The following is a 27,581-nucleotide window of genomic DNA, read 5'->3' on the forward strand; positions in this document are numbered from 1 at the left end:
ATCGACCGCGCGACCTCGAAGTCCTTCGTTTGTACTCATTCGATCATAGAACCGTACGCTTTGAATGCGTCCAAACTATTCCGCGATCGCATTCCTAAGTGCAAAAGTCAATTCGACCCATTTTATTGCCAATATTTACAATCAGTCCGCAAATATGCCTTCATATTATTGACTTCATGAATGAAAAATTGAAAGCGCGCGTAATTGGTCAGCGCATGCGCGTCGTGGTTCGCCGCCGGCCTAAACATGACAGGTACGTCCGTCCGACAATCTTATCTAAGTGCAACGTTAACGCGTATTTATCGACATATTGTGCGCCCTTTACACTGGAAAGTTTAAAATGACGCGATGCGGAAGAATAGAGAGCCATCGCGATCGTCGTCTGTTTATTTTAACCTATTCATCTTACTGTTGATCGAAAAGGCGTTTCTTTGGCCTAAACGCGTTTCGAAACGGCCATATCGAAAAATTCCAAAGCGCTAATATTAAAATGTAATAATCACTATTAACTATTTATCATGATAATTAAACGTAGTTGAAAGTGTAAAAATCGATAATTTTATTTGTTATCGCGTTTTAATATGACTTTATTTCAACGAGAAATAAATTGTAAATTAAATTTTAATTTTGCATCGGGTATGTCACCTAAAAATAACTACCATTGAGAATTTTTTTCAGCGTGTTGTTGACCATAACGCCCACCTCTTTTATCTCAATACGATTGTAATCATAGTACGACGCAGCTCAGTACAAAAATAAACCACTCTCCTCTTTTATAAAAAAATGAATTACTCGGTTCCTGATTATTATATATATTTTTTTCAGAATCGTATCGAATGTACGCCAGTATCTCGTTCGTAGGCGTATTAATAATCGTCGGCATGCCTTTATGGTGGAAAACCACAGAAGTTTACAGGTATTTCTTAATTTTAAATAAGTTTTAAACATTTATAATTATAAAATTAAATGGCATTTCAGAGTCACCCTGCCTTATTCTCGCATCGAGAATCTAGAAAACTTACCAATTAGAATATCTGTGAATATACAAGTGGCTTCTCCGACGCTAAAAAGCGCCGACGCCATCTCGAAAGATCTATTGGAGTTTCTCGAAGTTTCGGGTGAGCAAAATAGGTCAACGATTAATATATATATTCCATTAAATCACATACATGTTTCAGATTTATATGATTTGAATTTTGAATCTGTACTTCTGCCTGAAAAATTCGACGGCTCTCAAGAGGCGATCGTAGCAGCCGAAGGACAACCTGGAAACTTGCGTCTCGTAGAATGGAAACAGTTAGAAACCGACGTCTACGTCACTTCGTCTAGAACCGTATTCTTTTCGCCGAAAGCTCGTGAGCATAACTACCGACTTGAAATATATAAATATACTTTAAATAACTGATATTTTTACAGCGGTTAAAAAATTGGTTCTGGTGGTACAAGAGTGGCTCTTGGCTACGAGTACTCTCAGATCGACCGTGGCTGCTATGTCCACTGCGGCCACCGTCGAGAGGGACGCCGCCGGCCGTCGGAGAGTTCCTCCGTCCAAGGCTTTCGACATCAGCTTGAGCGTCGCGGTTCCGAATCCAGATAAAATAAAAGTTTTATGGGAGCCGAAGAATGTTTTAGAACGTAATCTGTCCATTTTATCGATTAATTTTATTAATTTATTTATTTCACCGCCGTCCTCTATTTTCTTTCAGAATACATTCAACCCTTCGTCGACGAATTGAGCGCCATTCATAACTTTACCTTAAAATCGCAATGGCTGTATTTCGTTCAATTGAATTTTAATCCTAAACAAGTACGCTTCTAGATCCAAATATAAATATGTATATCAGATGATAATTTTTAGTTTATATTTTCAGATACCTGACAATACCGCTTTGAAAAGACACTATTCTCTACCTCAAGACGTGTTACCGCATTTAATAACGCCTTTAGAGAAAAAATTAGCATCTCACATATCTAAAAATCCATGTTTGAATTTCGTGTTATATATACCTTCGTGCGAGCAAGCGCCGATTCACATTTACGACAAAGAGGGTAAGTGACAGTTTATATATTAACGTCGATGGCGACGTATAGAATTTCAAATTTCAGGGGTTCGCATAAACGGCACGTTGGATGCGTTTCTATCTCCGCGTTGGGGCGGAGTGGTCATCGGCAATCCTACGAAAGAAATATGCATCCCTTATTTGAACGAGCAAACGCAGGATTTACCAGAGTACCGTCCGCCGACCAAAGAGATAATGGGATACTTTCTTTCGCAGCTGCGTTTACTTTTAGGGATTCAAAATCAGGTATTCGATTTTTTTATTATGCCGCTCGACGAGAGAGAACAACGTAACGTAATTCGTTGCAGCGATCGCTGCGGGGAGTCGCCGTTCAATCGACGACGACGTCGTCGCCTAAAAAGTGGGAGTTCGACACTCTAGTGAGGATCAGAACGCTCGAGCAAGTCTATTCGGCTAAATTGACTCTACGATCTCTGTCGCAACTCTTGGGTGAGCTTCGCGACGCGTCGCAAATATAAAATGCTCATTATTAACAATTACGTTTGCATTTTAAGGAGAGATATCCAATATTGTAATCGACGACGAAGTAGGAGCTTCTATTTACGACGCCGTAGAAAACGTAGAAGCGACGATCGAACATCTCAGAAACGGAAAGCACACGGAAGCTCTCGCGGCTTCGAGAGAAGCTTTCCTTTCGGCGGAAGCGGCGTTCACGGATCCTAGCCTGCTGGCTCTTTTGTACTTCCCCGACGATCAAAAGTAAATTTGGCTCGTGTTTAATGTACGTATTTAGTATTAATGTCTGTTTTTATATTTCAGGTACGCCGTTTACATTCCGTTATTCCTTCCGGTGATGATACCTGTGATAATTTCGTTCAAGAACATTTGGAGCTGGATCAAAGGCGGATCGCGAAAAGATAAGACTGAATGATTCATAGTTTTAAATTCGTATATTGTATGCGCTCAGTTGTATTATTAATAAAAAGTTAATTTAAACATTCGGTAGTCTTCTTTCGTCACGCTTCGTTCCAGGCGGTCTCGGTCAGGACCGCGACGTTCTGCAAGTTTTCGTCGGGGAGATACTCGAAGTTCCACAGGGAGTTGGCTAGGACGAGCGTCTCCCCTTGCCGCACGTCGAACGACACGATCGGACACCGCGCTTCGCAGGGGCTTCTGGCTTTCAGGCGCACGGAAGTAGCGCCTTTCAGCTGCGAGAGAGTGATCAGACCGGGGTCGAGCTCGAGCGGCTTGAATCTCGGCGCCGGGTACTTGTCGGACATCAGCAGCCAGTTGAAGTGAGCGGGGGGCACGTGCGGAGACAGAAAGTACGGCCTCGGCGCCAAGGTCCTCAGCGACTTGACCGCTTTGAGGTCGCAGTTCTGAAAGTGGACGAACCAGCTCGGAACCCTCGCGTCGGCGATCTTGTCCAAGAGGTCGTCGAGCGCCGTCGGCTGCCTGCCGGTGCGAAGGTTCGTGAGGAGAGCGCAGGGCACCGAGTCCCTCAGCCTCTCGTCTTCGGCCAGAGCTCCGGTCAGGTTTATCTCCGGACTGCGCACCGAAGCCCAATCCGAATCCGCGTCGGTGACGATAGCCGGCGCGCCTCTCAGGAGATGTCCGTAGAAGACATCGTCGTAGCGAGCGTTCGACAAGCGTCCGACGGAGTCTGAAGGAAATTCGTTCATACGTTTACTATATACTATATACGTGTTACAGTATACTTTCTGTTATATTTATAAGAAAAGTTTTAATATTTTTTTTTACAATCTAATAAATAGAGATATTTAAAAATATTATTATTCTTTTTCCGCGAAAAACTATATAAAATTGATTTATTTAAAACGTTCTCACCGACGGCTTCGCAAACGGAACAGTCGGCGAACGAAAGAGCGTCTTCGGGGTCGGTCGCCTTCGCAGTCTTTTCGAAGAGGCAAGACTCGTAGAAGAGCCCCGTCCAGTCGTAGAAGGGGAGCAGGCGCACCATGAGGATCCTGGCGACGGCCGAGGCGTGCCAGGCGAGGTCTTCGCGCGCGGGAGACTTGGAGAAGACGATCAGCGCAAGGAGGGCGAGAGCCGCCAGCGCTTTGAGGCGCCCCCTGAACGCCGCGACCGGAGGGGGATCGGCGCTCAGCTCGCGGAAGGCGCGCTCCAGCTCGCGCTCGTCGTAGCCCGCGCGCCGACACTGGTCCGCGAAGCTCTCGGCCTCGGCCTCCGCTCGCCTGCGGCCCGCCATCTCGAAGTTCGTGTCGCGAATCGATACCGACCCGGTGACCGCCTTTTATTGATTTCGCTTTCGGCGTTAGCTCCGCGCTCGCGCTATCCGCGACGCTAACTCGGGCGCTAACCGCGCTCGCCGCCGAGAGTCAGATGCGAGAGCGTCGCGAGCGCCAGTCCTCGCCCGACTCTCGCGCGCGCCGACCGGTCGCCGAGTCGCTCGACCGCAGCAGACCGCCGGACCCGCGATCTCGATCGCCGTCTTCCGCTCGACCGGTCCTGGCCGTAAATCGGCAGATTGCGGCCAAAGGCGTCGCCATCTTGTGGTGTCGGTGCGTGTCGCGGCGGGCCCGGGAGCTCGGCCGGCAAGATTCCGGTCCCTACGCGGCGGCCCCCAGCCGGGCCCCTAGCCGCCGTGTCCGACATGAACAAGCGCAAGAATCGGCCCATCGTCGGCAGGTGCGTACCCCCTCGCCTCCTCCCCTCCGACGCCGACGCTGACGCGCGCTTCTCTTGCAGGCCTCCGAGAGCCCGAGCGGTGACGGCCGAGGGCGTGTATAAGAACGCGCACTTCATGCACGCCATAGCCTGTCACGTAGGGGACACGGTGCAGGTGCACACGCCGTCCGACAGCGTCTGGGAAGGCGTGTTCAGAACCTTCTCCTCCAACTTCGAGGTGGTGCTCGAGCTCGCCCATAGGGTCAACCGGGACGGCAGCGTCGCCGTCAACACCGTCGTCGAGAAGATGATCTTCAAGCCGGAGGACGTCGTGTCCATCAAGGCCAAGGACTCGGACCTGGAGTACGCCACCAGGGACTCGTTCCAGACGGACGCCGCTATCTCCAAGTATAACGGTGAGTGCTCCGTTCCCCGTTACTTTGTTACACCCTCTCGCTTTGTCTCACTCGCCGCTCGTTCGCAGGCCGCGGCGCGACGCAACTCGGGGAGGAGAGGAGCCTGCAGCCGTGGGACGGCGAGGAGTTCTCGAACGGAGACGCGCTGGGCGACTCGCTGGACCAGCTCGACCAGCTGGACAATCGCTCCAACGGGTGGGACGCTAACGACATGTTCAGGAAGAACGAGCAGGACTACGGCGTCCAGAGCACGTTCGACCACAACCTGTCGGGTTACACGATGCAGCTGCAGAAGAAGGATACTCCCGAATTCAGGTAACCGTCGCTCTCGACTCGCACTTTCTCTCTCTCGCACACAGGTGCTAATCTCTAATGCGTTACAGGGACGCCGAGGCGAAGGCCCGGGAGATAGCCGACGAGATCGAGAGCCATCCGCAGTACAAGAAGAGGATGGAGCTAGAGAACGGAGACGAAGAAGAGAGGTTCGCGGCGGTCCACCGGCCGCCGGCTCCGTCTAGGCACGCGCGCCCCTCTCCGCCGCCGCCGTCTACTCCTCCGCAGAACGCGATCCCGGCCAACGGGAACTCGACCGGCCCCGCCGGCGACAAATACGTGCACCCCAACCGAAGGAAGAACGCTCAGGTTTTTACTCTACTTTCGCGTCAGTCTGTAATGCGATTTTGAACCTCTTCTGATCCGTTCCGTACGTTGTTCAGTCGTCCCCGCAAGGGCCGCAGCAGAGTCCGGCCCAGCCCAAGGGGCCGCCGCCCGGAGCCTCCCACCCGGGCTCCCAGTACCCGACGCTGCCGCACCACGGACCCCCTCATCAAGCCGCTCACGCGGCGAACCCTCCTCAGGCGAAGAGCTACGCCGCGGCCGGCGCAGGTCTCCCTTCGGCCGCTCAGCCTCCGCCTCACGCGTCCGGTTTTCACGGGCCTGCCAACTTTATATCTCATAAGTAAGCCTATTTTTTTTAACTCGATTAGTATTACTTGCCAAAAAAATTCTCGATCGCAATTCTCGATCTAGCTGTAGTTATTATCATATAAATAAGATCAGGGAGTGTCAACACTTTACATATCTAAATTTGATCATCAAAGGTGAGTAATAATTGCGATAAAGGCAATCAATAAATAAATATTTAACAAAGTGAGATAATAGAAGATGATATTGAAAGTCTCAAAATCTTCAATCGATTATAAAGATCGCACTGTCTTGAAAGTTGTAAAGTGATTTATAGAAGAATACTAACTAAAATTTCACACTTTCTCGTATCAGATTGGAGCGTGTCATTTTGTAAAAAATAAATTAAAGTAGAGTAAAGAATGTATAAGCACTATTACATTAGATAAGCAAATTGTTGTAATGGACAATTGAAGTTTATCAGACACGAATAAAGAGCATGGTATAAATTAGAGATTAACTTATTGGAAATCACCTGCAATCGAATCAAATCACACAAAATAGTATTATCAATATGGAAAGATCAAGATCCAAATACTAATTGGTTATACTCAACAAAAGCAACGGATATATCGTTATGCTTTGAGCTCGCTGAAATTCTGTATAAAAATATCACATTTTTAGCCAATTATTTCAATTCAATAAATACAAATATTTATTTATGAGGGAGATGTTTTCAAGCTTTAGAATTCTTTAACTTTCTGAGCGGTATCGCTGTACATGTACGGTAGTCAATACCCCAGGTAGTTATATATTTACATATATAACTGAAGAAATAATAAATAAAACTTATTATATTTATATAATATTTTTTTAAATGTAAATGATTTCTATAGAAAATAATAGCAATAAATAATTGAGCATAACAAAAAATATCAAGAGCCTCTGAATTGTTATAAAAAAATCCACAATAGTGAAATAATATGTAAAAAATATGAAAATAAATTAATAGAAGTGGTAAAATGAATAAATCAAAGCAATAAAATGACGAGAATCACTGATTTTTTATATATAGAATTAATTATAGAAAATTACTTAAAATTATCTCACTCCCGGTGTATACTAACGTATTACCAAATATGTATAAATTAACTTGCTACTTGAAGGGTTAAATGTCATAAAAATTTAAAAACATAGACATGCCTTTTAGTCATTTGACAGTTTACGATCAGGAAACAATATTAAATAAAAGTCTATCATAAGGTTATAATTAAGGCTAATTAAATGTTGATAATATTAGCATATATGTTTAATTCTCCATATCCATCTTTTCAATATTGAATGACTCATATGCGGCTATCAACCATGTATTCACAATGACTCATATTTGAGTCATTGGAATATAAAGTGGTAACGACAAATTTTCCACTTTCATAATCCTGAAATATAAATTATGAGATATACGAATTCTGCAAACAAATAAAATAAATATATATGTTGTGTTTCAGTTGTATCTAATCTTATAATGTCACTGTAAATTAAATTAAAAAATCAGTACAGCGTGCAGTGAAAATACCCCACATTATTAATTAAATAATCTCATTTCGAATGTGTAAGGAGTAGTGTGTATGAAACACGATGAAAGTTGTTATTGCATTATAGAAATTTCGTTTTAATTTGAACATTGCAAAATATTGGAAAGGATAGTGAAAGCTTATCTATCTGTAACACTTCGATGCATACCATTTTATTTCAATTTACATTTTGTGTCATTTTACTTTTATAAACATCCTTAAATTGTTTTCTGGTTTCGCCAGTAACTATCCATTCCGACTAAACTGAGTGAAATATATCTGTTTTTTACCAATCCATGCAATAATGAGGAATGTCAAGATTAGTTGCAATGTTAGAGTATATTATATTATAATTTTTCTCCGAAGCGTTTGAAGTGTGTTCGAAACGAATATTTCCACAATGTTACTGAATTTTATATTATCTGAAAGGTTGTTTTAAATTATATGAGGAAACACATTTTTACAGGTAGACACAAACCGATTCCTTTTGTTTTAGTTTAAGTTAGTACTAAAAGCATTTCAGTAACTTGGTTAAAAATGAATAAAACGACCCCATCAAATATTTTATAAATTTTCTTTCTCTCAATACTGTATATTACAATCCGGACGTATTAATATGACGATCGATACGAAATAACCTCAAAACTGTGACTCACCTTTATAATCAACATAAACAAAACTTTCACTATCGAAATGCCTTTTGTCTGTCTGTTAAATAACTGATCATTGAGTCATCCTGCGACTTAACCGCTTAAGGACAGATCCGAGTAAGGTAAATCTTAGGTTTTTTTCTTCAGTAAAGGATTTGTCATATAGAGATTTTCATGGGGTGTTCACTACTCCGACCAATGCTTGCTCGCTTGCACCTAATTTGTCCGACAGTAATAATGCACAAACAAAAAATTGTCCTCATTGTCCTGAGTAAATTTTCTAAAAAATAGTTTATCATTTTGCTGTTGTATATTTATTATTTACAAAAAAAGGAAACGAAAGTAATATATTTTTTGGACAACTCTTGAAAAATATTTTAGACATGAGGTGGTTAAAGATGTATGTCAAAAAATTTCATCGGATGTCTTAAAATCAAATTTTAAAAATGCATCACTATTTGTGTTTTCAGCGTTCCGAACAATGTTCCTCCGGGTGTCGGTAAAGTCAACGGCTCCGACGGAGTCAAGAAAGCGCCTCCGGCCCCTCTGCAGCAGAGGACGCCTCGTCACATGACTATGGCTCCTCATCACAATCCGCCGCCTTTCGCGACGGCTAGCCCCCCGAATATTCCACCGCAGGCGGTGCACCAAGACCCTCAGGTGACGTTTCGATCTGCAGTATTACGCTTGCGATTTATTTATTTTATAAATTGACAGTCAAATTTTACAGGAGAGCGATTAGAACTAAAATAACTATTTTTTAAAAACGAAAATGCAACGCTTATACGTCTCAAAAATATATTTAAGTCAGTTCATAAAAATAACTCAAGATCGCTTTTTTCTCTATCTGCACGTAAAAATCATTTGTATAAAGTTAATTATGATAATAATAAAAATAATAGCACAAAAAAAATTAACTCGATTGTCTTCGATTAAAGCTCATGGTTCATCCGATGTCCGAGTCGCCTCATCTCGGTCCCGCGATGATCGTGCCTCTAGGAGTACCGCCGCCGCCCGTTCCCCTTCAGGCGACCGCGCCCGTTCCGCAGCGACACCGCGATCCCAGGCGCCAGGAGGAGGTTCAGGACCTTCGCAAGTTTAGTAGCGATTTTAAGTTAACGCCGGAGATGCCGGGCGGCATGCCGGGATCGATGACGGACGGAGCGCTGAACGCTTCCAAACCTCCGAGCGGACATCAAGACAGGGACGGACAACACAAAAACGAGCAGAAGGGTCGAGGATCGCCAGATCAGCATCCTCCCAAACAGCACAGTCCTCAAGATCACAAGGTTGCCTTCCGAATCCTAGTTTCGTGTTAAACTTTCCGAATTTTTCTCAATGTTTTTCTTCAAATGCAGAACGAAGCCTCGCTATCGGCGCAGCAGTCCGTCGGCCAGTCGTCGGAAGCGAACATGGCCTTAGAGAAAGTACCGCCTAAATCCAAATTGAATCCGAACGCGAAAGAGTTCAACCCTTCGGCGAAACCTTTCATTCCCCGCAGTCCGAGCACTCCCACTCCTTCCAGGTGAGATGCGTCCTGTCGATTAGATTCGCAGCGAGAACGAGTAAAGGAATGTATCTAAAGTTACAATTTTCACAGACCTCACACGCCGGGCACTCCGGTGGGCGCAGGCGGTCCTCTGGGTCCTCCTCAGTTCATCGGGGGCGGCGTCGGCCACCATGGGATGCATCACGCGACTCATCCTCATCATTTAGGCGGAGGAGCGACGGTGGTGATGGGCGCTGGAGGCGCTCCCGGCTATGCGACCGTCGTTCATCCCCATCATGCGCCTTCGGCGTCGGCGTATCATCCTCCGCAGCAGCCACACCATAGATTCAGAAAAGGTAACGAGTCATCTACGTTTATGTATCTAAAGTTAAATTGTAATGAAAATATTTGCCAATTCGCTCGATTCTTATAAACCCAACGATCGATTTTTACAAATCTTTTTCGTCACAGTTCCGATGGGATCGCAGATGCAAGTAGCTAACGCGACGGGACAGCCTCTATTGCAGCCCGCGCCGCTGACTCCGTTCGTCTATTCCGCGACGCACTCTGGACATCCTCATCAGCCGCCTCCGTCGTACCCTCACATGGTCGGTATTGTTTCGTCATCTTAGCTTTTAGATATATATTTTTGTGCATTTTTATCTCAAAAGTGAGATTTTGTCCTGTCTCGTTACTCTATGTTTTAATTGTTTGCGAGCAGGCGGCTACATACTGGCCTGGTTCGCAGGTTCGCGTGTTCCACCAACACGAGGGAGCCGCCGGCGGCGGTCCGGTGCAGTATCTAGCGCCCCCGCAGCCGCCTTCGACGCCGTCGCCCGGTCAGGGCTATCACCCTCCGCCGAGCCCCGCTATCGGCCCGGTGCCCCCGCCTCCCCCTCCGCAGTCGTATCAAACTCCCTTCCACATATACATGCCGCAGCCCCAGCACATCTATCTGCAACAGCAGCCGCCCCCGCAGTCCCAGCAGCAACAGCAGCACCCCATTCAAGTGAGGATCGTCAGATTTTCGTAAAGTTCCGTAAAAGTGGCCGTCTAAAGTTGCATTGGTTCGCAGGTATTAATTCCACCCCCGCAGGGCGGAGGGCAAGGGGCCCCCCAGCACGGCGGACAGCATCCCTAGAGGACGAGTTCGTAGTGAAATCTCTTTAGTTCGCTTTCCTATTTTATATTGCTGAAGTGCTTCCCGGATAAAATAAAGATGATCGTCGCTCAGTTAGCCATAATGGAAAATTGGCAATAATGTATCATATAAATTATATATATATATATTTTTATCGATCGCCGAAACGTTTTTAGTTTAACTTTTGTTTGCGCGAAAGTAACGTCGCGACTGAGTCTTTCCGATTTTAACGAGCCGCTTCTTGTGTGTATATTGCGGGCTAAAACGTTTCCAAGTGTTACCGATCAATTTTTTTTCAAAAATACAATTTGATATACATATATATATATATATACTTTTAATTTGCTCAATAATTAAAAATTATTGAAACGAACGTTTCACGTGTATTATTTCATAGACCTGTGAGTCAATGACGGAAACGAACGCAATTCTGTCGCTGTGCGTTAATAAAAATCTTAAATAAAAAATGTTTAGTTCAAAAAAAAAAGAAAAATGTATAGAGGAAATATTGCTTTTTAGATGTTTTTCTTTATAGTTTATCAGATTGAACAATTTCAAAATATATTTATCATGTACTTGACTCATTTTTTAAAGCATTTACAAGTTCATATGTACAGTAAATCTCCAGTTATACTTTTATGTAAAGCATTTTTATTGTGTATATTATTTCTGTATAGTGTATGTACGATCTTATCTACTTTATTTTAGGATTATTCCAATCTATACTAGTAAAAATTGAACTTTGCCCGAGGTGACGATGTAACGGTATATAAAATATTTTTTTTATCATCAACTCTGTTATTGATAATTTAATTTTAGTTCTTTCATATAAATTTCTTATCGCAAAACTATCGAGGTAAGGTCGCAAGATTCATTCCAAAAAAAAAATATCAAATTCAAGACCGACGCGTGCTCCCCTCGTCCGAGAAGGATCGACGTTTCGATTTGTTTCTAAGCGGTTGCGTGTATAATTTCTTTTGTAAATTCTATTCTCTAGGAGTTAGATTAGATAAATATTTAATTTTGCGGGAGCGCCTAGCGTTCAGTCGATTGGATTCCTTCACGCGTCACTTTTCAAACAATCTAATCGAACGCGTACAGATGCGTAATTCAAATTGTCGCAAAGTGAACGTTGTTGTTTTATATATATTTTTAAATTCATCGTAAAAGCAATATTTCTATGTAAAAAGTTTAATCAATAACCGATCTGATCGGATTCGAGCGGTCGGCCAAAGTTTGTACAGTAAAATCTCATCGATTAGGTAGTCGAGTATGAGTCGAGAGCAACGCTACATCTATATTAATTTTATACGACGTAATGTCCGTCGTAGATTATTTAAATTACCACGTTTATTATCAATATTGAATTAACGAGATCGAGACTACCTGCTTGATGCGATTTGACTTTTTTTATGAAATTTAGCCGGCATTCACTCCCGAATCCGGGTATGAACTATTTTATGGTGCAGTTAATCATTCGACGATATTTCAGTTCGATTGCACAATGAATTATATATATTTATAAATATGTATACAATGAACGCTTGTGCGTTTATATCTGTTAGTATAAATAAAATTTGTCATCTCGGTCTTCGATACGCGCGCTCTGCGGTCGCACGTGACGTATTCCGTTTTACGTCAAAGTCAATCTCGCCGTTTGTTTTTCCTTTGCGCGTATCGAAGATGCGAATTGAGAGCGCGCCCCCGACGGCGCGACGAACATCAGCGCGCTCGATCGGGGGCTTAATAAAGACTGCATATTTTGCGACAATGATATCACGGAAAGCGCCGACGGGGCGCTTTCGAGCGCGCGTGCGTCGCGACGCACGCGCAACTCCGTAGTTGATTATTGTGTATAAAAATCAAAACGAGTGTCCGCCGTCAGCCGTCGGTTGTCAACTGTTCGTTCCGGCTGACGGGATATTTATTTTTGTTATTAAAACGACCGAGACGTGTGTATTCTGTCACACGAAAGCACTGCTGAGATATTTATTGTGTAATTAAGCTCAGATCTATCCGTGACAGGTTTCTATGTCGGATCGGAGTGTTACGCGTGCGCGGCGAAACCGTCGCCTTTAGAAACCGACAGTCGAGTTATAAATTTGAAAGATCGTTGACATTTGCGCTCGGAGAGCGGTAGTAGTCGATGCGCGGAGAATGCGAGTATGAATTTAACCGGAAGCGATTCAAATGTCAAGCGGAAATTATATATATATTGTTCAAGCCTTTGTACGAAGGTGTAAAAAGCCTCAACATCTCGGCAACTTTTTTATATAAACTCAATAAAGAAAACGTGTTTCATAAACACAAAACTCTCGTTTTATTTTATATTATATGTATGTACAGATTGTCCTTTACCTCACGTCCGTCACATCTTTGGTATCCTTTATTACGTTAACAATGCGAATAGCGTGAATCATCAATGGAATAACGATTATTGTTAATTAGAATAAATAAATATTTATTATATAATAATAAGCATATCTCATTAGATTGTCTCTATTGTTCGTCTTCTATGAATATTTACTTTCACTTTAAATGATATCAATTTTTGATTAGTTAATTTGCGAAATGGTTGCGATATTTTAATTTCTACATTGTGAAATATGGATTTTTCAATAGAAAGTATTCACGTAAGGATAAGTCGTGAATCAAAGAAGAATCGACCTATGATCTGGAAATGTGGAATTAAAGAATGCACTGACATGTCAACACGCCGATGATTTGGAACGTAACCCAATTCAAAAGAGGATGGTGCAGAAAGAGCTCAAATCTTAGAGCGAATTATAAATAAAATCAAACTAAGCAGAGATTGTGAGGTCAACACAGACTCCCAAAACTACTAGGAAGGTGGAATATATTTTAGTTTCATTAGTCGCAATATCTAAATCGATGATTAAAGGTTTAAAAAATATAACAAATAATGAGACAACCTAATTGAGTTAAAAAGCATGATTATAACTATAGTTTATTACATCTTAACAAATTACAATAGCTGAACGGGAAGCTCAATACGCATAAAGTGAGTTAATCTAATCTTAAATTTTTAATATATTTCTTATGTCTTCTGAGCATCCCGTGCGTCGAAGTCCGAACTTCTTCCAAGAAGCTTTGCGAATTGTGTATCGTCGTTCCGCCTAGAACAACTCTGACTCCTACGTTCGATTGGTTTATATTATGAACGCACAGAGCTTCCTCGTACGTCACGCCGCCGACCATAAACACGACAATATTGGCGTAACGCCTATTGGGCATCCCGTTGTCGTTTCCGATGCACGGATAGGCAGATTCCCTTAGCTTTCCTTTAATGATGCACTCCAAAGTTTCTTGCATAAGAGGGACGTGCTGCGTGTAAATGTTCTCCACGCCGCTCAAACCCTAAAATTGAGCATACATGTATGATAAGGATTAAAATAATCTTCTCGTTAGTTAGTATTCACCTTAAAAAATCGCTTCGTAATCTTAACGGCGTCGAGACCGAATAGATCCGATTGTCTAGAATCGGCGCCTCCATACTCCATAACTTCAACGACGCCTTTAATCAGATTATCTGGAATGTTTTGTTTCTTCAACAGTTCGATGAGACCGCCTATATCGTTGTTTGTGTGCTTTTCGTATTTGAGAGTATAAAGCATGACTAATTTAGCTGCATCTAAAGGTCGAATGCTATCTTTTGTGATAATTCGTCTTAATTGCTGAAAAGTCATTGTTATAAAAGCAAAAGTCAGATATAATCAATAGTGATTCAGATATAGAATCAATAATAGGAAATTATTGATAATTATAATAGTTGACGAGAAAGCATCTGAGGTTGGCTTTACCACATTGAATACCGTGTACACAAATTTGTCTATTTCATTATTTAATTTCTTACAAAAAATAACATGTTAACCAAGAATGTCATTTGGAGGGGCAGGTGAGACATTTGGCCAGGAAAATGGATGGTCATTTAATAAAATACTATGAATCTTAATGAAATAGGAATATTAAAAAAACGACTACTGACCCACTCACCTCCCTGGAAAAAGCTGAAATGACACTCGATTCTAAACTGAAAATTCCCAGGTTATCCTTCAAAGAAAATCTAAAAAACAGTCTCAAACACATTTTCACCGGTAGATATATATTTTTACCAGTGAAAATATAATTTACCTGGCAGGTGCTAGTAAAAATATATGATTTCAACTTTTCCACACACGGTAATATATACATTTACATACTTATCAGTATTTATTTACATGCGATATACAAATGTTACAGTGAATGTGTATTTTTCAGTAGTTATATTTTCACTAGTGAAGTTCAAATATTGGGTGGGTGCAAAATTTTAACATTTTTTTCACACAAAGTGAATTATTTTTTCAGATTTCTTTATTAATTTTAACATTTACATAATATTTATTGGTAGTTATGAATCTCTTCGATTTGTATGCAACTAAAATGTGACTGATGCAAAAAATAAATTAGGGCCTTTATCTAAACAATTTTTTAATGCCTTGAACAAATGATAATCAGAAATAGCGAGTTCTGGAGAGTATGGTGGGTGCATAATAACATTCAAAAATTTGTTCCCACAGTTGCAGTTATATATTGACTTTTTCGGCAGACATTTCATAAAAATATTACAATTCTACTGTTCACTGGCTTAGCCAAAAATTAACAGAAAGTAGCAAGGAGTGTTCCTTATACAATAAAGTAGTTTAAAGAGATGTTATTTATCATTTGAAAGAAGAAGAAAAAATTGTTAGCGTTATAAAAAAATAAACCAATACATTTTCACCAGTGGATATATATTTCTACTAGCGAAAACACAATTTAACTAATAGGCGATAGTGAAATTAAATGCTGCTTTAAAATATCCATGAAACTTAATTTGACATTTGCTGTTCAAACCCAAACCTAACCTACACGATTTATTCAAATCCAACTTGACCTAATGAAAGTCTTAGAACTTTCAATGGGGACATTTGCCCCGTCCTTGAATTTGGCCAGAAAAATTAATGTCATTTAAAGAAATACTATGAATCTTAATGAAATCGAAATATTAAAAAAACGACCACTGACTGCCTAACTTTCCCCCCCCCCCCTCTGGAAAAAGCTGAAATAATGTCCCTGATTCTAAACGAGAAATTCTCGAATTATCCTTCAAAGAAAATTTAAAATACCAGTCGAATCTATTCCGAAAATATTTTTTAAAATGTGTCATTTCAGTGAAACTATCGAAATACATTTACACTGGTAGATATATATTTTTACCAAAAAAAATATAATTTATCTGGCATGTACTAATAAAGTTATATGATTTCAACTTTTCCATATGTAGTACATAATATATACATTTACATACTTATCATTATTTATTTACATGCGATGTACAAATGTTACAGTGAATGTGTATTTTTCATTAAAATTATATTTTCACTAGTGAAGTCCAAATACAATTTCGCCAGTAGATATATATTTCGACTCGCAAAAATATAATTTAACTGATAGATGCTAGTGAAATTATATGCTGCTTTAAAATATCTATGAAACTCAATTTGACAGTTGTGAAACGTACATTTGCTGTTCAAAACCAAACCTAACATAATGAAGGTTGAACTAATTATAGTTTTAGAACTTTCATTAGGGCAAGTCCAAAATATAAACTAAGCTTACTTATCTCTCAGAGGAAAATAAGCAGAAGAAGTACGGACAAACGTCACATATTGCTCCATAGTTTGTCTGCACTTGGATATTACACTGTTTTAAAAATATATTAGCTATTCTTACTGAGAGTTCAATTTTTATTACTTATATTCCATCATCATCTATCGGCCTTCCTACACACGTTCGTCAATCCCTAACTTATCTTAAAGGTTTTCCGAAGTTTTGTCGCAGATATCTGTCCCCGATATGGTCACCACCTGTTTAAAGTAGGTCAGTGGATCACAAATTTATTTTATTGGTACATGATTCACAGTTTAACGGTTACTAATTTTACCATTATATATAACTTTTGTCCTTATTATCACAAATAAGTCGCGGTGTTCAATGTGTTAATAATAGCATACCATTCGATTCCATAAAATAAAATAACGTTATTCTAAAGTTTCATAATTTTATACAGCTTATGTTAATAAATTTAGATTTATACTTTTTATATTCGATTACACCCAACTCTCATTTTACATGGTTTTGAAATAACACGGTTCACTAAAAAGAACGAATCCTATATAGCATTTTACACAAATTATTTGTTCTAATACGATTTTATTTTGTCATATTGTAAATACGAGCTACAAATATTTCATTAATTACGTTATGCAAAAATATCGTGGGCCCAGACAAAATTTTCGTGAATATATTAAACGATAATAAAAAAAACTCAAATCTCAGTAAAATCTCATAAACGAGGCAAAGACGTGTCAGATATTTCTACCGATGGAAGTCATATTTGTCATATTGTCATATGTACTTTTTTTTAAATTAAAATATATATCTATGAATAATATTTTATAGAATTTATTTACTGGGTTTTTAATATTACATTTTTTACACGATTTTCTATACTACACTATTTTTCTTTTTTCATAAAACACGGTTTTTTAAATTTAGGGAACCAATCTTTAATTTTTCTATTTATTCTTTCACTTTTTTTACACGGTTTTTGGTGGAACGTGCTACGGTGTAAAAAAGAATTGGGTGTATATATTATAATTTTAACGAGTAACAAAATACACTGGATACTTTATTGATTAGCTGTACTTCCAATGATTTAAAGGTAAGAGAAAATTAACCTCTAAATGTTTCCTATGATCGCTCTGACACGTAATCTCCTGCTCCAATTCGGACACTTCCAACATATTATGTCGTCCGACGAGCGAAGATAACTCTCCGACGACTGTGACGTGTTTAGATACAGTACCGGACATTTTCTAAAAACATTTCAGTATTACATAATCATAATTGCATCGTTGAAGATAGATATTAAATATAAAAATACCTTAAACTGAGGATATGCTTCTACAAAATTCTTCATGTCGGATATACTCTCTAATTTTTGATGACTCTTTGCCTTCTTTTGAAACTCTTCCATCAAATCCTTGATAGTTTGACCGATTTCGCCGAAATTCATATATAAACTCTAAAAATATTCATAATATAATTATCATGATATCAACATATAATATTCAACGCACCTTAGCATAGAATTCGTCTTGTTCTGAAGACAAAACTGCTTCTTTGAGCTCTTTCGGAACTCCGGGAATTTCCGATAGGTTTACCCTGTTGTTATAAATGGTAAGAAGTTCGTGTACCATAGCTTGATAAGTCCACTACGGAAGGAATACATTTTTATTACGTTAAATAATAATATTGATTCAATTGATCGATTACTTGATTCAGCAGTGGAGTAATGGCATCGTCTCTTCTATCCAAGATCAATAGTAAAGTTGAGCTTTCGCTCTGCTGGAAATCGAACAAAGCTGATTCTCGACATAAAATCTGCTTTATGCTATCGCCCAACTGTTTGCAATTATCTGAATTTTGCTGGTAGCGTATGATTGGACGCTTTTTTAACGACAATAGCAATGCGACTATGCCTTGAGTGCATCTTTGAAGATGGTGCTGATCCCACAGATACGATAGAGCAGATCCTGCATTTAAGAAACGTTATCAATCAATATATCAAATGATAATATAGCAATAAATAAACCTTTTCGACAACAGTTGATGTTGAAAGAGAACAAATGCGGGCCGAAAGCTAAATAGTCGGCATAAAATTCTTGCATTTCTCTGACGACTTCTTGCTCATCGGATTCGGCCAGTGTTTTAACGTCAACTTTAGATATGATATTACTGAAATCTACACAATAATAACTTATATATTTTATAACATTAGCTCATAATAAAGACAACACTTAAAAAACGAAAATATACATACAGACATAATAGATTCCATATTTTGGATATCTTAATTCACGCGAGAGTAAAGCGATGTTTTCTGACGTAGGCCGCAGAAAGACTATGCATTTTAAATGTTTCAAGCCTTTGCCTTGATTTGCGGAGTCGATCCTTTCGAATAGATACACTTCTTTTTGGAGTATTTCAGATTGTCCACACACAATGCTGACTATGCTCGTCTGTAACAAAATCGACAACATCTATTCGTATTGAACCAAAAATCCATATTGAATTAATGAAAATCAGAAGGATAAACATTGACGGGCACGAATACTTCTATTCGTCGATTGTTAATTGCTAGATACATAATTGATATCGCATAGTTTGAAAAAATCGCGGCGCTCACAGTTTCCTTGTCCATTAGAAGTATCTTCATCCCTGGACCGCTCTCGTCTGCCATTTTTGTTATATACATTTTTACCGCCTGCGTCAAATTCATCGTTGCTGTTATGATGCAAAACTATTACACAAATATTACTTTTTAATCTTTTAAACTATGAATGACATCTCAATAGCTTTTGACGTTTGTATCAGTGTTACCAGAATGCTAAATATAAAAATCTCTATTCGATTAATATCCGTTTACTTTTATCAATTTTGTAAAACATTTGAGATTTTTCATTGCTTGTTAAAACCATCTAATAATGACAAATTTAAAGTCATAATTAGCACTAGATAATAAAACAATCAATCGTCAAGAACACGGAGTGAGCGAGACATGGACTGCGTTTTTTATGAAAATGGGACATTTCAGCGTCCCGAAGTTGTGCTTGGGGACAAAGGGATAGAAAACTGGATCGTCCTATTAAAAATGGGACGTATGGTCATAAGTGTTATAATGAGAGATAATGAAAAAGGCGAGTCTTGCGTTTATTTTCGTTTATTGGAGAAATAACGGAAGTAAAAGTTGTCGTTCGCGTGTGTATAGTTAACAAATCGAAGATTTGCCTTCCGCTCCGGATTGGATTCCTCCGTTGGTCGATGTAGAGTGGCTCCACTGGCTTGGCGTTGGGACAGCTCAGTAGCCCTGGTTTAGATTCTTGATCTTCGAGTGGGTGTTGTTCGTCTGTTGACCACCGCGGAGTGAGTAAATTGGGTCAATTGCGCCCCCCTTTTATACTAAATCGCTGCTATATCCAATGCAGTAATTGGTATTTTAACAATAATCGACGTAGCGCGCCGGTAGATCAAATATTTATAACATTAGGTATATACTATGTTGATTATTTAAGTACTTGCTACTTATTACATTCAATTGTCGTCATTTATACATATATACAAATATACAATGGAATAATATCAAACACTATCGCTAAAACATTCATTCAATTTGAGTTTACAATATTCGCAGCACTGTAAATCAGACAGTTAATTTACAGTGCTGCCAACAGCTCTATTTCATTATCCTACTAAATGAAAAAATGGCAGCGTAGTAAAAAAAATGGAATAGACTAGGCGTTAGAGATGTGGTAAGTCTGTGCATCATCGTGACGCCCATTCAGTCAAGAATATTGGTGCTGTAAGTGAAAGTGTGGCCGAACTGGACATTTTTATAACAGAGACCATGGACAGCGAAGAAATTACATATTGATTATTTTTTCTGATAAGGTATATTTCCACCTCTTTAAGTATGTTAATAAGCAAAATTGCCGCATATGGTGCTAGTAAAAACCAAATGTGATTCACTTACTTTTTTGTAAACGATGAAGATCGCTGCAAATGGTAAAAAATGAAAAAATTATATAAAATGTTTTTTTTTTGTATACATATATTTAGAAATAATTTATAATAGTTTAAAAACAGATGTTATTTGTAATGAATTTGAGTGTTGTCATGTGCGCGGTAGCAGTGGCAACACTGGTCGAGACCGATCGGAGCTCGCGAGTATGGAGTCCCTGTCGGCGTACGGCAGCGACGATGAAGATCAGCCACGGACTGCGGTGAGTCTGCCTTTCCTTCCGAAGCGAGCGCCCGCGCTAGTGTAATCGATGAAATTTTTTTAAAATTCAGATGACATATCCGGTCGCCGCAACGTCAAAGAGAAGCGGCAGATGTCAGACGGGAGGTGTCAGGAAGGACGACGACACTAACTACGATCACGTGACGATGGACATGAGCGAGGTGAGAATGAAATGTAATCAAATCAAATCGAATCGAATTGTCGTCAAAAAAAAAGTAATTTCAGCGGTGTATTTTATTAATTTTGTTCTGTTCGATTTGCGTTCTTTGATATTAACACGTATTGTTGTGACGCATAAAACTGCCACTTCGATCTGCCGATCGCCGGTTGGGCCGTCTATTTTCTATCGTACTAGTTTGCCGAACACACGTAAGTACATCAATCCGAAGCGAACACACGATAAGTAAAACTCATTTAATCGACATCTAACGGGTTCAAATCATATAACCGGGGTTGCCATACCATCTCTACGAATCTCGTACGTTTCATTTCTGCCTTTAGCCGCGTTCAAAATAAATAAATCGATGGATGTCAATAATTTTTGAAAAATAATTCATTTTAATATTTCTTTTAGACAATTTTCAACAATTGATAAGGCGACGATAGGTTCACAATTTGATGAAATGTCATTCTGGCTTATACGTTGTTGGAGAAAGAAAGGAGCGTCAGTGTCTTCTTTTCCCTGTTTCATTTCATCATTATTCATGGCGCTTGCATAAAGCCATTTTTTCCATTATTGTCAGCCTAACATTTGCGCTTTTAGTGTTAATTGCAAACAAAAGATTCCAAATTTAAGTGCATTTTTTTTCCAGTCAGCTCAAACGCTGTTGCTTTGATGCACGTGCGTAGATTAAAAAATGCATTAGCTTTTATGACTTCCTTGATGGGCTAATTCTTGTAAATATTTATGATGGTCACCGCTCCTTCCTACCTTGACATTTTAATACTACTAATATTGCTCAGTTGAGATGTTCTTCATTTTTGTATCGAGATAAGTCAATGACTAATACCTGAAAGACCAGGGTTCGAATTCTGGGGAATTGGAATTATATTATATAATAATATAATATAGTATAGTATCCTGATGAATACTTGAAATATAATGTAATAAAGTGTGAGCTGTGATAATAGTTTATAAAAATTAAATACTTTATTTCTAGTGTCTCACTATTTAATGATTGTTGATTGTGTTCACCCAGTCCTAATGCATTGCAACGGAAGATTTACTATTTTCTAGTAAAACATTTGTATCTATTTCTGAAACAATATAATAATTTAACACATTCGCGTCGGGCTCCACCTCCGGGCGTCTTTGGCACATGACGAATGTTGTAGTAAAAATAACGAGCGCTTCTGGTAACAGATATCATTAGTTACATTTGACATATCATTAAAAAAATATAATCGATGTGTATGTAAAATAATAATCGTGCCTTTTGCTGTCCTTGTAGGATTTTAATCGAATTTTCTCTTTTACAAGTAAGTATAACTTATTTTATTGATTTGTTTTTAAAAATCTTTTTCAAGTGTTAAAATAATATATAATAATTTGGAATATGAAATGGTTGGATTCTTTGGTAGATTTCGTGAAATATTCGTCTTTATATTTGAACAACTGGTTAACATTTCAAGTAATATGATGCATCTTTCCTTCTTACAAAATTTTGGTGTTTCTCGGATATTTGCTGTATTTATTTGAAAAGTTCCTTGTCTTTTGTGATCAGTGCTCATTAGCACTGCGTTCTCTAGTTGTCTGCATGTAAAATATTTTTTCGTGAATTCGACCCTTATTTTTCGATTCAAACATTCCACACTTTATTATTTAGTTCTATTATTCAAATTATATTAATTTAATTATGAATATGCCAAATTCAATTTTTTAAAGCCCCATACATTTGGAAACATGAGAACCATTAAATATATATTTATTTAATTTCTCTGAATAATGAAGAAATAGCCCTTAATTTTACCCGATTTAAAAGAGCTATGATTATTTTTCTAAGACAATGCAAATTTTTTGTAAATTTGCAAAACAGCCCCGCCAGAGTAGGAAGTTTAATACAATTGCCAAGTGAAAGTTATCACCTTTTTTTTTAAAAAATAATAATAAATTTACACATCGCATATTAATAAATAATGATAAGTATGTAAATGTATATACAGTAGACCCCCCAATAACACGGGTAATTGGGGACGTGCTAATTGTGTGCAAGTTGCTTATGTGTGAGCGAGCCAAAGGGAGAATATCTCGTCACACATGCCTGATTCGTACATACGTATTGCAAAAATTTTATGAGTATTTTCTAGTCTACACGCACCCAATTTACCGTGTTATTGGGGGGTCTACTACAATATATTATATGAAAAAATTGAAATCATATAATTGTTCTAGCACCTGCAAAATAAATTATATTTTCACTGATAAAAATATATGTATCTAGTGGCGAAAATTTATTTTTAAACCTGGTTAATTGGTTTTGACGGTCAATAATTTTAATTGGAATATTGATGTTTTTATTTTTGTAATACCCAGTGACATCTATTCCCAATCTATAGAATTAGGATTTTTGTTTCATCATTAGTAAATCTCTTTGAACAACGAAACTTTCCAGAAGTCGGTGCACAGATGTATCTAGGGTTGTTTTTTTTTTCGAGATAAATCTGAATATTTTCAAAAATATGCTGTATCATGCATCTCAGCTAAAAATCTCGCAGCATTGAAACCTTTAAAAATACATTGCTTTACAAAAAAATATTTTTTTATCTATTTTAGAAGGATGAGTGACGAATTATTATGAACTAATTATGGAACCTATTGTTCTGGGTGTAAAATCTCATCCACCAATTTCATAGATTAATTTATTGCCGTACCCCTTGTTGAAAAAATATTACAGTTCTACTGTATAATAATGTATAAAATATTGAGTTTCTTTAAAAAATGTTTTTTTTTTTTTTTTGAAAGCATCCAGCGGTGGCGTAGCTGCCTTAGAAAAATCTTGCAAAATACGAGGGCCCAGCTTTAAAAATTTTATATACCCAATATAGCAAATATCGAAAGTAATAAAAAGTACGCATTTTTAATTATCACGTATAGTAGACAAATCTTGATATAAATATAGTATCTTCTTCATCTACTGACTTAGATTTAAAGGCAGGTGAAAGGAAAATGTGGGGTGACCATCATAAGTCGACATACATATATCGATGACATAGCAAATATTCACAATATTATATTTGATGCAAAGTTATGCACCAAGAAATTAGTCCAACAAGGAAGTGTTAAAACAACTTTTAAAGGAAAATCTAACATACAAAAACAGTCCAACCAATTCATTACTGTCCAGTATCCTATCTCGTTATCTATGGCAACCCTACATAATCTAGACATTGTATTTAATTTAATAACTGATGTTTTACATTCTAATTAATTGAAAACATTTTCCGATATTATAATTTGTGTAAATCTTTATTATTTATTTTAAATAACAGGAATCGAACAATAATAACTCCGATTATGAATCTCCTACTTTCGATTCGCAAAGAAGATATTCGCAATCGTCCGGCGAGCGAGACTACAATCAAAGGGGTTCTTCTTCGGAAGAACGAACGAGCTCTGTATCCAAAGACAACAATTCCAACAACGATAAATGTAATATTAGAGGCGATGGAAATTTAAGGTAAACGACTTCAAATTAATAAGTATAGTCTTTTTTTTGTGTTTCAAACGATTTTAATTTCAGGCATTCGTCCGAATGTTCACCGAAACGTATGAATAATTTTGAGAGACAAATGTCCGATGTCTCTTATCCGACCACATCTAGAGAACCGTTCGTCGAAAAATACAAGCTTAGAGAATCCGATTGTAACGAAGATGGTAAAAAATATAGCGAGTACGACAATACGAAAAGGTAATATTTAAAGAGTAAATGAATCAGATGGAATATTATATTTAACTTTTTATCGTAGAAGCGATAGAGACTATGACAAAAAGGTGAGAGAGGATAGAAAAGACAGAGACTACGCAGAAAGGAAGGAGAGGCGGCACGACGGCGATAAAGATAAACATAGTTCTTACGATAGATACGAAAAGAAGCATTCTGGAGACGATAGAAGGTATTGATATATTGAATAGGTCTTAAAATAAAAAATCATTTTTGTGGATATATATTGTTTGATTTCGATAGCATGTGTTCGCGTACTATAGGTGACATGTTTTATTTAATTTTAGATCTCATATTGATAGAAAGCGGGAGAGGTCGAAATCTCGTGATAAAAGTTACGGCGGTCACAGAAGAAATTCCCCTACGGCTGACAGAGATAAATATAGGCACAGATATTCGGAAAGTTCAAAACGGTAATGATCAACCCAGAAGATTATATGATTCACTATTGTATTATATATGTATTGTATGTCTGTTTTGTAGAAGATCCGGATCACGAGAACGACGCGGCTATAGAAGATCGAGAAGTAAATCTCCTGTATCTAATACCGAATACAAACCTTCTTATAAAGTATCCAAAAAATTACAAGCAATGGATAAAATGGGTAAATATTGACATTGTAATTTTTACAGCTGAGTTTATAAGATATGTATCGATTACGTTTGACATTTTAGGTCTGCAGATTAAGACTCCGGACGGTTCGATGGCTACGGCTCAAATGCTAATATCACAAACCATCGTCGACCAAGTTGAGAAAGTGAAGAACAATACCGGGATTGAACTACCTAAATATTATAATCCTGCAGCGATGAATCCTCTCAAATATGCAAACCAGGTATTAATTTTAATTTCATTATTTAATTTAGTTTGGGTCAAATGGATGAATCGAACGTAAAGGAGAGGAACTGTCTGAAATTTTCAGAATCGAATATAATAACACTACGACAAAAGTTTGCTACATAAACAAATTATAGATTATTTATTTTAATTTGTTTAGAATACAATTGTTTCCGACTTCTGAATGACATCATAACCAATGGTAAAGTAAGCGTGCATACACCATTATTTCTAACAACGTTCTCTAGTTCTTAGGGTTTTATGTCTCACTCGTAAAACTGTCATTAAATATAATTTATAGTAATAAAAATAACGATATGATTATAAGTGCGAAAATGTCTTTTTTAGATTCAAAAACGAAAGTTACTCTGGGGCAACAAAAGCAAAGAAGCGTCGATTTCAGAGAGCCAACCGAACAACGGCAACGCTTCTTCTCAACAACCGGGATCCGCATCGAATAAATGGCAGGGCACAAAGTTCGCCCAAGACTCGGACGGTAAAGTGGCTAACAAGTTCATGCGGCTGATGGGCATCAAAACTCCAGGTGAATATTATAATTTATATGCAAAATCAAATGTATGTATTATATGTTAAGGTGCTTGTAAAATATTAGCAGCGAGCACAGTTACCAATCAGAACCAAGGAGGCGAACCCACCGGCGATATAGTCAAGAAGCAAGAGGAGATGTTCGAAGTCATGCAGGCTCAGTACGACGTCGCTAGAGTCACGACCCACACTATGCGAGGCGTCGGCCTGGGCTTCTCCAGTCACAATAAACCTTTCTAAATGTGTCCATTATGATATATCTATATTTACATTAAGTGTATATTAGCGCCATGTATTATTATTCGATGAATTAATACGATTAAACTTGCATTTGTATCCGTATGAGAGGATGGTACGTACATTTGTATGTAACATTTAAATTATATATGCGTGTGCACGAATGAATTTATTTATATATTACAACGTTTCTTTGTAATCTAAACTTGTAAATAGAAACTAGCATAAATTATTGATTTGTTGTTTTATTGCAATATATTTTTGAGTAGTGTGACCTCTTAATCGGGTAGCTAATTTTGTCAAATTTAAATTCATCCGTCATATTCCTACTCAAATCCAACTCATGATCCTACTCAAACAAAAATTTTCATTATGGCCTTTTTATTTTTAGTGTACTCCTTTGATATTTTCAAAATCTAGTCGCCTTAAATATAAGTTATGACAAAATTCTTCACTCCCATTGACTTTTTGCGTCACGCCTGTTGTCTATGAAATAACTTTATGACGACTTTATGCGTCATGGCCGGTTAAGAGGTGAAGTGTCGAATCCTTTATACTTTCCTTTAAATGAATGGGACAGTGGGCATATTTAGAGCCAACGGAAAACTGTCATCCTATACCAACCCTCTAGTGAAAGCGTATAACTTACAGGTGGCTATTTACGGGCGATTTACCAATGTGTTATTTGCACGTTTGTTATTGTAGATGGCAATGGCGTTGGAACTCTCAAATAAAATGTAACATGCATTTCTTGTCACTTTTTAATGATAATGCCACTGTCAAAATATATGTACAATTCTTTATATTATCGTCTCTGATATTAAATGACGCATATACACAGAAAAAAAATCACTGTAAATTTTTATTTTATTTATTTTGACTTCAAATATTTTCAAAAAAATTCACACTTAATTTTTATAATTTTTAGTTACAACTGCAGAGGGCCTATTTATATATATTTTCATTTAGGTTTATTATGGCCAAAACTTGCTGGCATTGGCGTGAAGGATACTTTCTCTTGGCGACTCAGCAGGCTCCCACGCCGATGCGGGCCCCGCGCACTATCCACTCACATATATATTAAAAATGTAACTATAAAGATTTAATAAAATACTACTGCAGCGGCTCAATCTGTGTCCAATTGCCACCAGATACCTCCCACGCCAAACAACAAGGCCATAGTAATGATGTTGTGCCCTTGGTATATATTAAATATGGTGCCCCTTTATATCTCATTTTTTTAATAGCTATGACGGTTTCTATAAATTATGG

At 38.3% G+C, this 27,581-nt stretch overlaps 5 protein-coding genes across 12 annotated transcripts; 3 read left to right on the plus strand and 2 right to left on the minus strand.

The window, feature by feature from the left end:
- The first annotated feature begins 224 nt into the window (after positions 1-224).
- PIG-S (phosphatidylinositol glycan anchor biosynthesis class S) lies at positions 225-3,019 on the plus strand. Of its 2 annotated transcripts, none has more exons than XM_088193229.1 (11): positions 225-492; positions 826-916; positions 979-1,118; positions 1,179-1,355; positions 1,417-1,635; positions 1,707-1,807; positions 1,872-2,049; positions 2,107-2,306; positions 2,369-2,510; positions 2,576-2,780; positions 2,841-3,019. In XM_088193229.1, the coding sequence occupies exons 2-11, from the start codon at positions 837-839 to the stop codon at positions 2,950-2,952; spliced, it is 1,554 nt and encodes a 517-aa protein (XP_088049355.1). In that variant the 5' UTR covers positions 225-492; positions 826-836; the 3' UTR covers positions 2,953-3,019. The 2 variants fall into 2 exon arrangements, with proteins under 2 accessions (XP_088049355.1, XP_088049354.1); XM_088193228.1 differs by having other exon boundaries at positions 225-253.
- LOC148232592 (uncharacterized) lies at positions 2,953-4,507 on the minus strand. The gene is made up of 2 exons (XM_088193230.1): positions 3,870-4,507; positions 2,953-3,684 (listed from the first exon to the last, which is right to left on the minus strand). Exons 1-2 carry the CDS (start codon positions 4,249-4,251, stop codon positions 3,038-3,040), a joined length of 1,029 nt encoding a protein of 342 aa, XP_088049356.1. The 5' UTR covers positions 4,252-4,507; the 3' UTR covers positions 2,953-3,037.
- A 33-nt stretch (positions 4,508-4,540) lies between these two features.
- On the plus strand, positions 4,541-13,155 carry Atx2 (Ataxin 2). 2 transcript variants are annotated; one of them, XM_088193225.1, is made up of 12 exons: positions 4,541-4,691; positions 4,752-5,086; positions 5,155-5,401; positions 5,470-5,728; positions 5,803-6,044; positions 8,684-8,873; positions 9,152-9,502; positions 9,572-9,738; positions 9,799-10,058; positions 10,174-10,310; positions 10,424-10,711; positions 10,778-13,155. In XM_088193225.1, exons 1-12 carry the CDS (start codon positions 4,657-4,659, stop codon positions 10,841-10,843), a joined length of 2,577 nt encoding a protein of 858 aa, XP_088049351.1. In that variant the 5' UTR covers positions 4,541-4,656; the 3' UTR covers positions 10,844-13,155. The 2 variants fall into 2 exon arrangements, with proteins under 2 accessions (XP_088049351.1, XP_088049352.1); XM_088193226.1 differs by having other exon boundaries at positions 9,814-10,058.
- Positions 13,156-13,780: 625 nt separating this feature from the next.
- Vps45 (vacuolar protein sorting 45) lies at positions 13,781-19,342 on the minus strand. Its single transcript, XM_088193227.1, has 9 exons — positions 19,134-19,342; positions 18,768-18,966; positions 18,540-18,689; positions 18,221-18,480; positions 18,025-18,159; positions 17,829-17,969; positions 17,623-17,760; positions 14,284-14,538; positions 13,781-14,221 (listed from the first exon to the last, which is right to left on the minus strand). The coding sequence occupies exons 1-9, from the start codon at positions 19,224-19,226 to the stop codon at positions 13,871-13,873; spliced, it is 1,722 nt and encodes a 573-aa protein (XP_088049353.1). The 5' UTR covers positions 19,227-19,342; the 3' UTR covers positions 13,781-13,870.
- Positions 19,343-20,631: 1,289 nt separating this feature from the next.
- On the plus strand, positions 20,632-26,543 carry LOC148232595 (uncharacterized). 6 transcript variants are annotated; one of them, XM_088193235.1, is made up of 10 exons: positions 20,632-20,727; positions 20,798-20,908; positions 24,237-24,424; positions 24,488-24,655; positions 24,714-24,860; positions 24,976-25,101; positions 25,172-25,293; positions 25,364-25,524; positions 25,875-26,070; positions 26,122-26,543. In XM_088193235.1, exons 1-10 carry the CDS (start codon positions 20,674-20,676, stop codon positions 26,310-26,312), a joined length of 1,464 nt encoding a protein of 487 aa, XP_088049361.1. In that variant the 5' UTR covers positions 20,632-20,673; the 3' UTR covers positions 26,313-26,543. The 6 variants fall into 6 exon arrangements, with proteins under 6 accessions (XP_088049361.1, XP_088049362.1, XP_088049363.1 ...); XM_088193236.1 differs by having other exon boundaries at positions 26,140-26,543; XM_088193237.1 differs by having other exon boundaries at positions 26,143-26,543.
- The last annotated feature ends 1,038 nt before the right edge of the window (positions 26,544-27,581 follow it).

This window comes from Plectrocnemia conspersa, unplaced genomic scaffold, assembly GCF_051122295.1.
Source record: "Plectrocnemia conspersa isolate PC_06_02 unplaced genomic scaffold, ASM5112229v1 ptg000009l, whole genome shotgun sequence".
Classification (NCBI taxonomy): domain Eukaryota; kingdom Metazoa; phylum Arthropoda; class Insecta; order Trichoptera; family Polycentropodidae; genus Plectrocnemia; species Plectrocnemia conspersa.

Excerpts from the sequence above, each read along its gene's own strand:
- LOC148232595 (XM_088193235.1), top strand. The coding sequence starts at position 20,674 with ATGGAGTCCCTGTCGGCGTACGGCAGCGACGATGAAGATCAGCCACGG. Across the intron at positions 24,656-24,713 it reads GAGTACGACAATACGAAAAG|AAGCGATAGAGACTATGACA; the intron begins GTAATATTTAAA and ends TTTTTATCGTAG. Across the intron at positions 25,294-25,363 it reads ACAAGCAATGGATAAAATGG|GTCTGCAGATTAAGACTCCG; the intron begins GTAAATATTGAC and ends TTGACATTTTAG.
- LOC148232592 (XM_088193230.1), bottom strand. The coding sequence starts at position 4,251 with ATGGCGGGCCGCAGGCGAGCGGAGGCCGAGGCCGAGAGCTTCGCGGAC. Across the intron at positions 3,685-3,869 it reads TTCCGTTTGCGAAGCCGTCG|ACTCCGTCGGACGCTTGTCG; the intron begins GTGAGAACGTTT and ends AATTTCCTTCAG.
- Atx2 (XM_088193225.1), top strand. The coding sequence starts at position 4,657 with ATGAACAAGCGCAAGAATCGGCCCATCGTCGGCAG. Across the intron at positions 6,045-8,683 it reads GCCAACTTTATATCTCATAA|CGTTCCGAACAATGTTCCTC; the intron begins GTAAGCCTATTT and ends TTGTGTTTTCAG. Across the intron at positions 9,739-9,798 it reads AGCACTCCCACTCCTTCCAG|TTACAATTTTCACAGACCTC; the intron begins GTGAGATGCGTC and ends ATGTATCTAAAG.
- Vps45 (XM_088193227.1), bottom strand. The coding sequence starts at position 19,226 with ATGAATTTGACGCAGGCGGTAAAAATGTATATAACAAAAATGGCAGAC. Across the intron at positions 18,690-18,767 it reads ATATGGAATCTATTATGTCT|ATTTCAGTAATATCATATCT; the intron begins GTATGTATATTT and ends ATTATTGTGTAG. Across the intron at positions 17,761-17,828 it reads AAGCATATCCTCAGTTTAAG|AAAATGTCCGGTACTGTATC; the intron begins GTATTTTTATAT and ends AAATGTTTTTAG.
- PIG-S (XM_088193228.1), top strand. Across the intron at positions 1,119-1,178 it reads GGAGTTTCTCGAAGTTTCGG|ATTTATATGATTTGAATTTT; the intron begins GTGAGCAAAATA and ends TACATGTTTCAG. Across the intron at positions 1,636-1,706 it reads GCCGAAGAATGTTTTAGAAC|AATACATTCAACCCTTCGTC; the intron begins GTAATCTGTCCA and ends ATTTTCTTTCAG.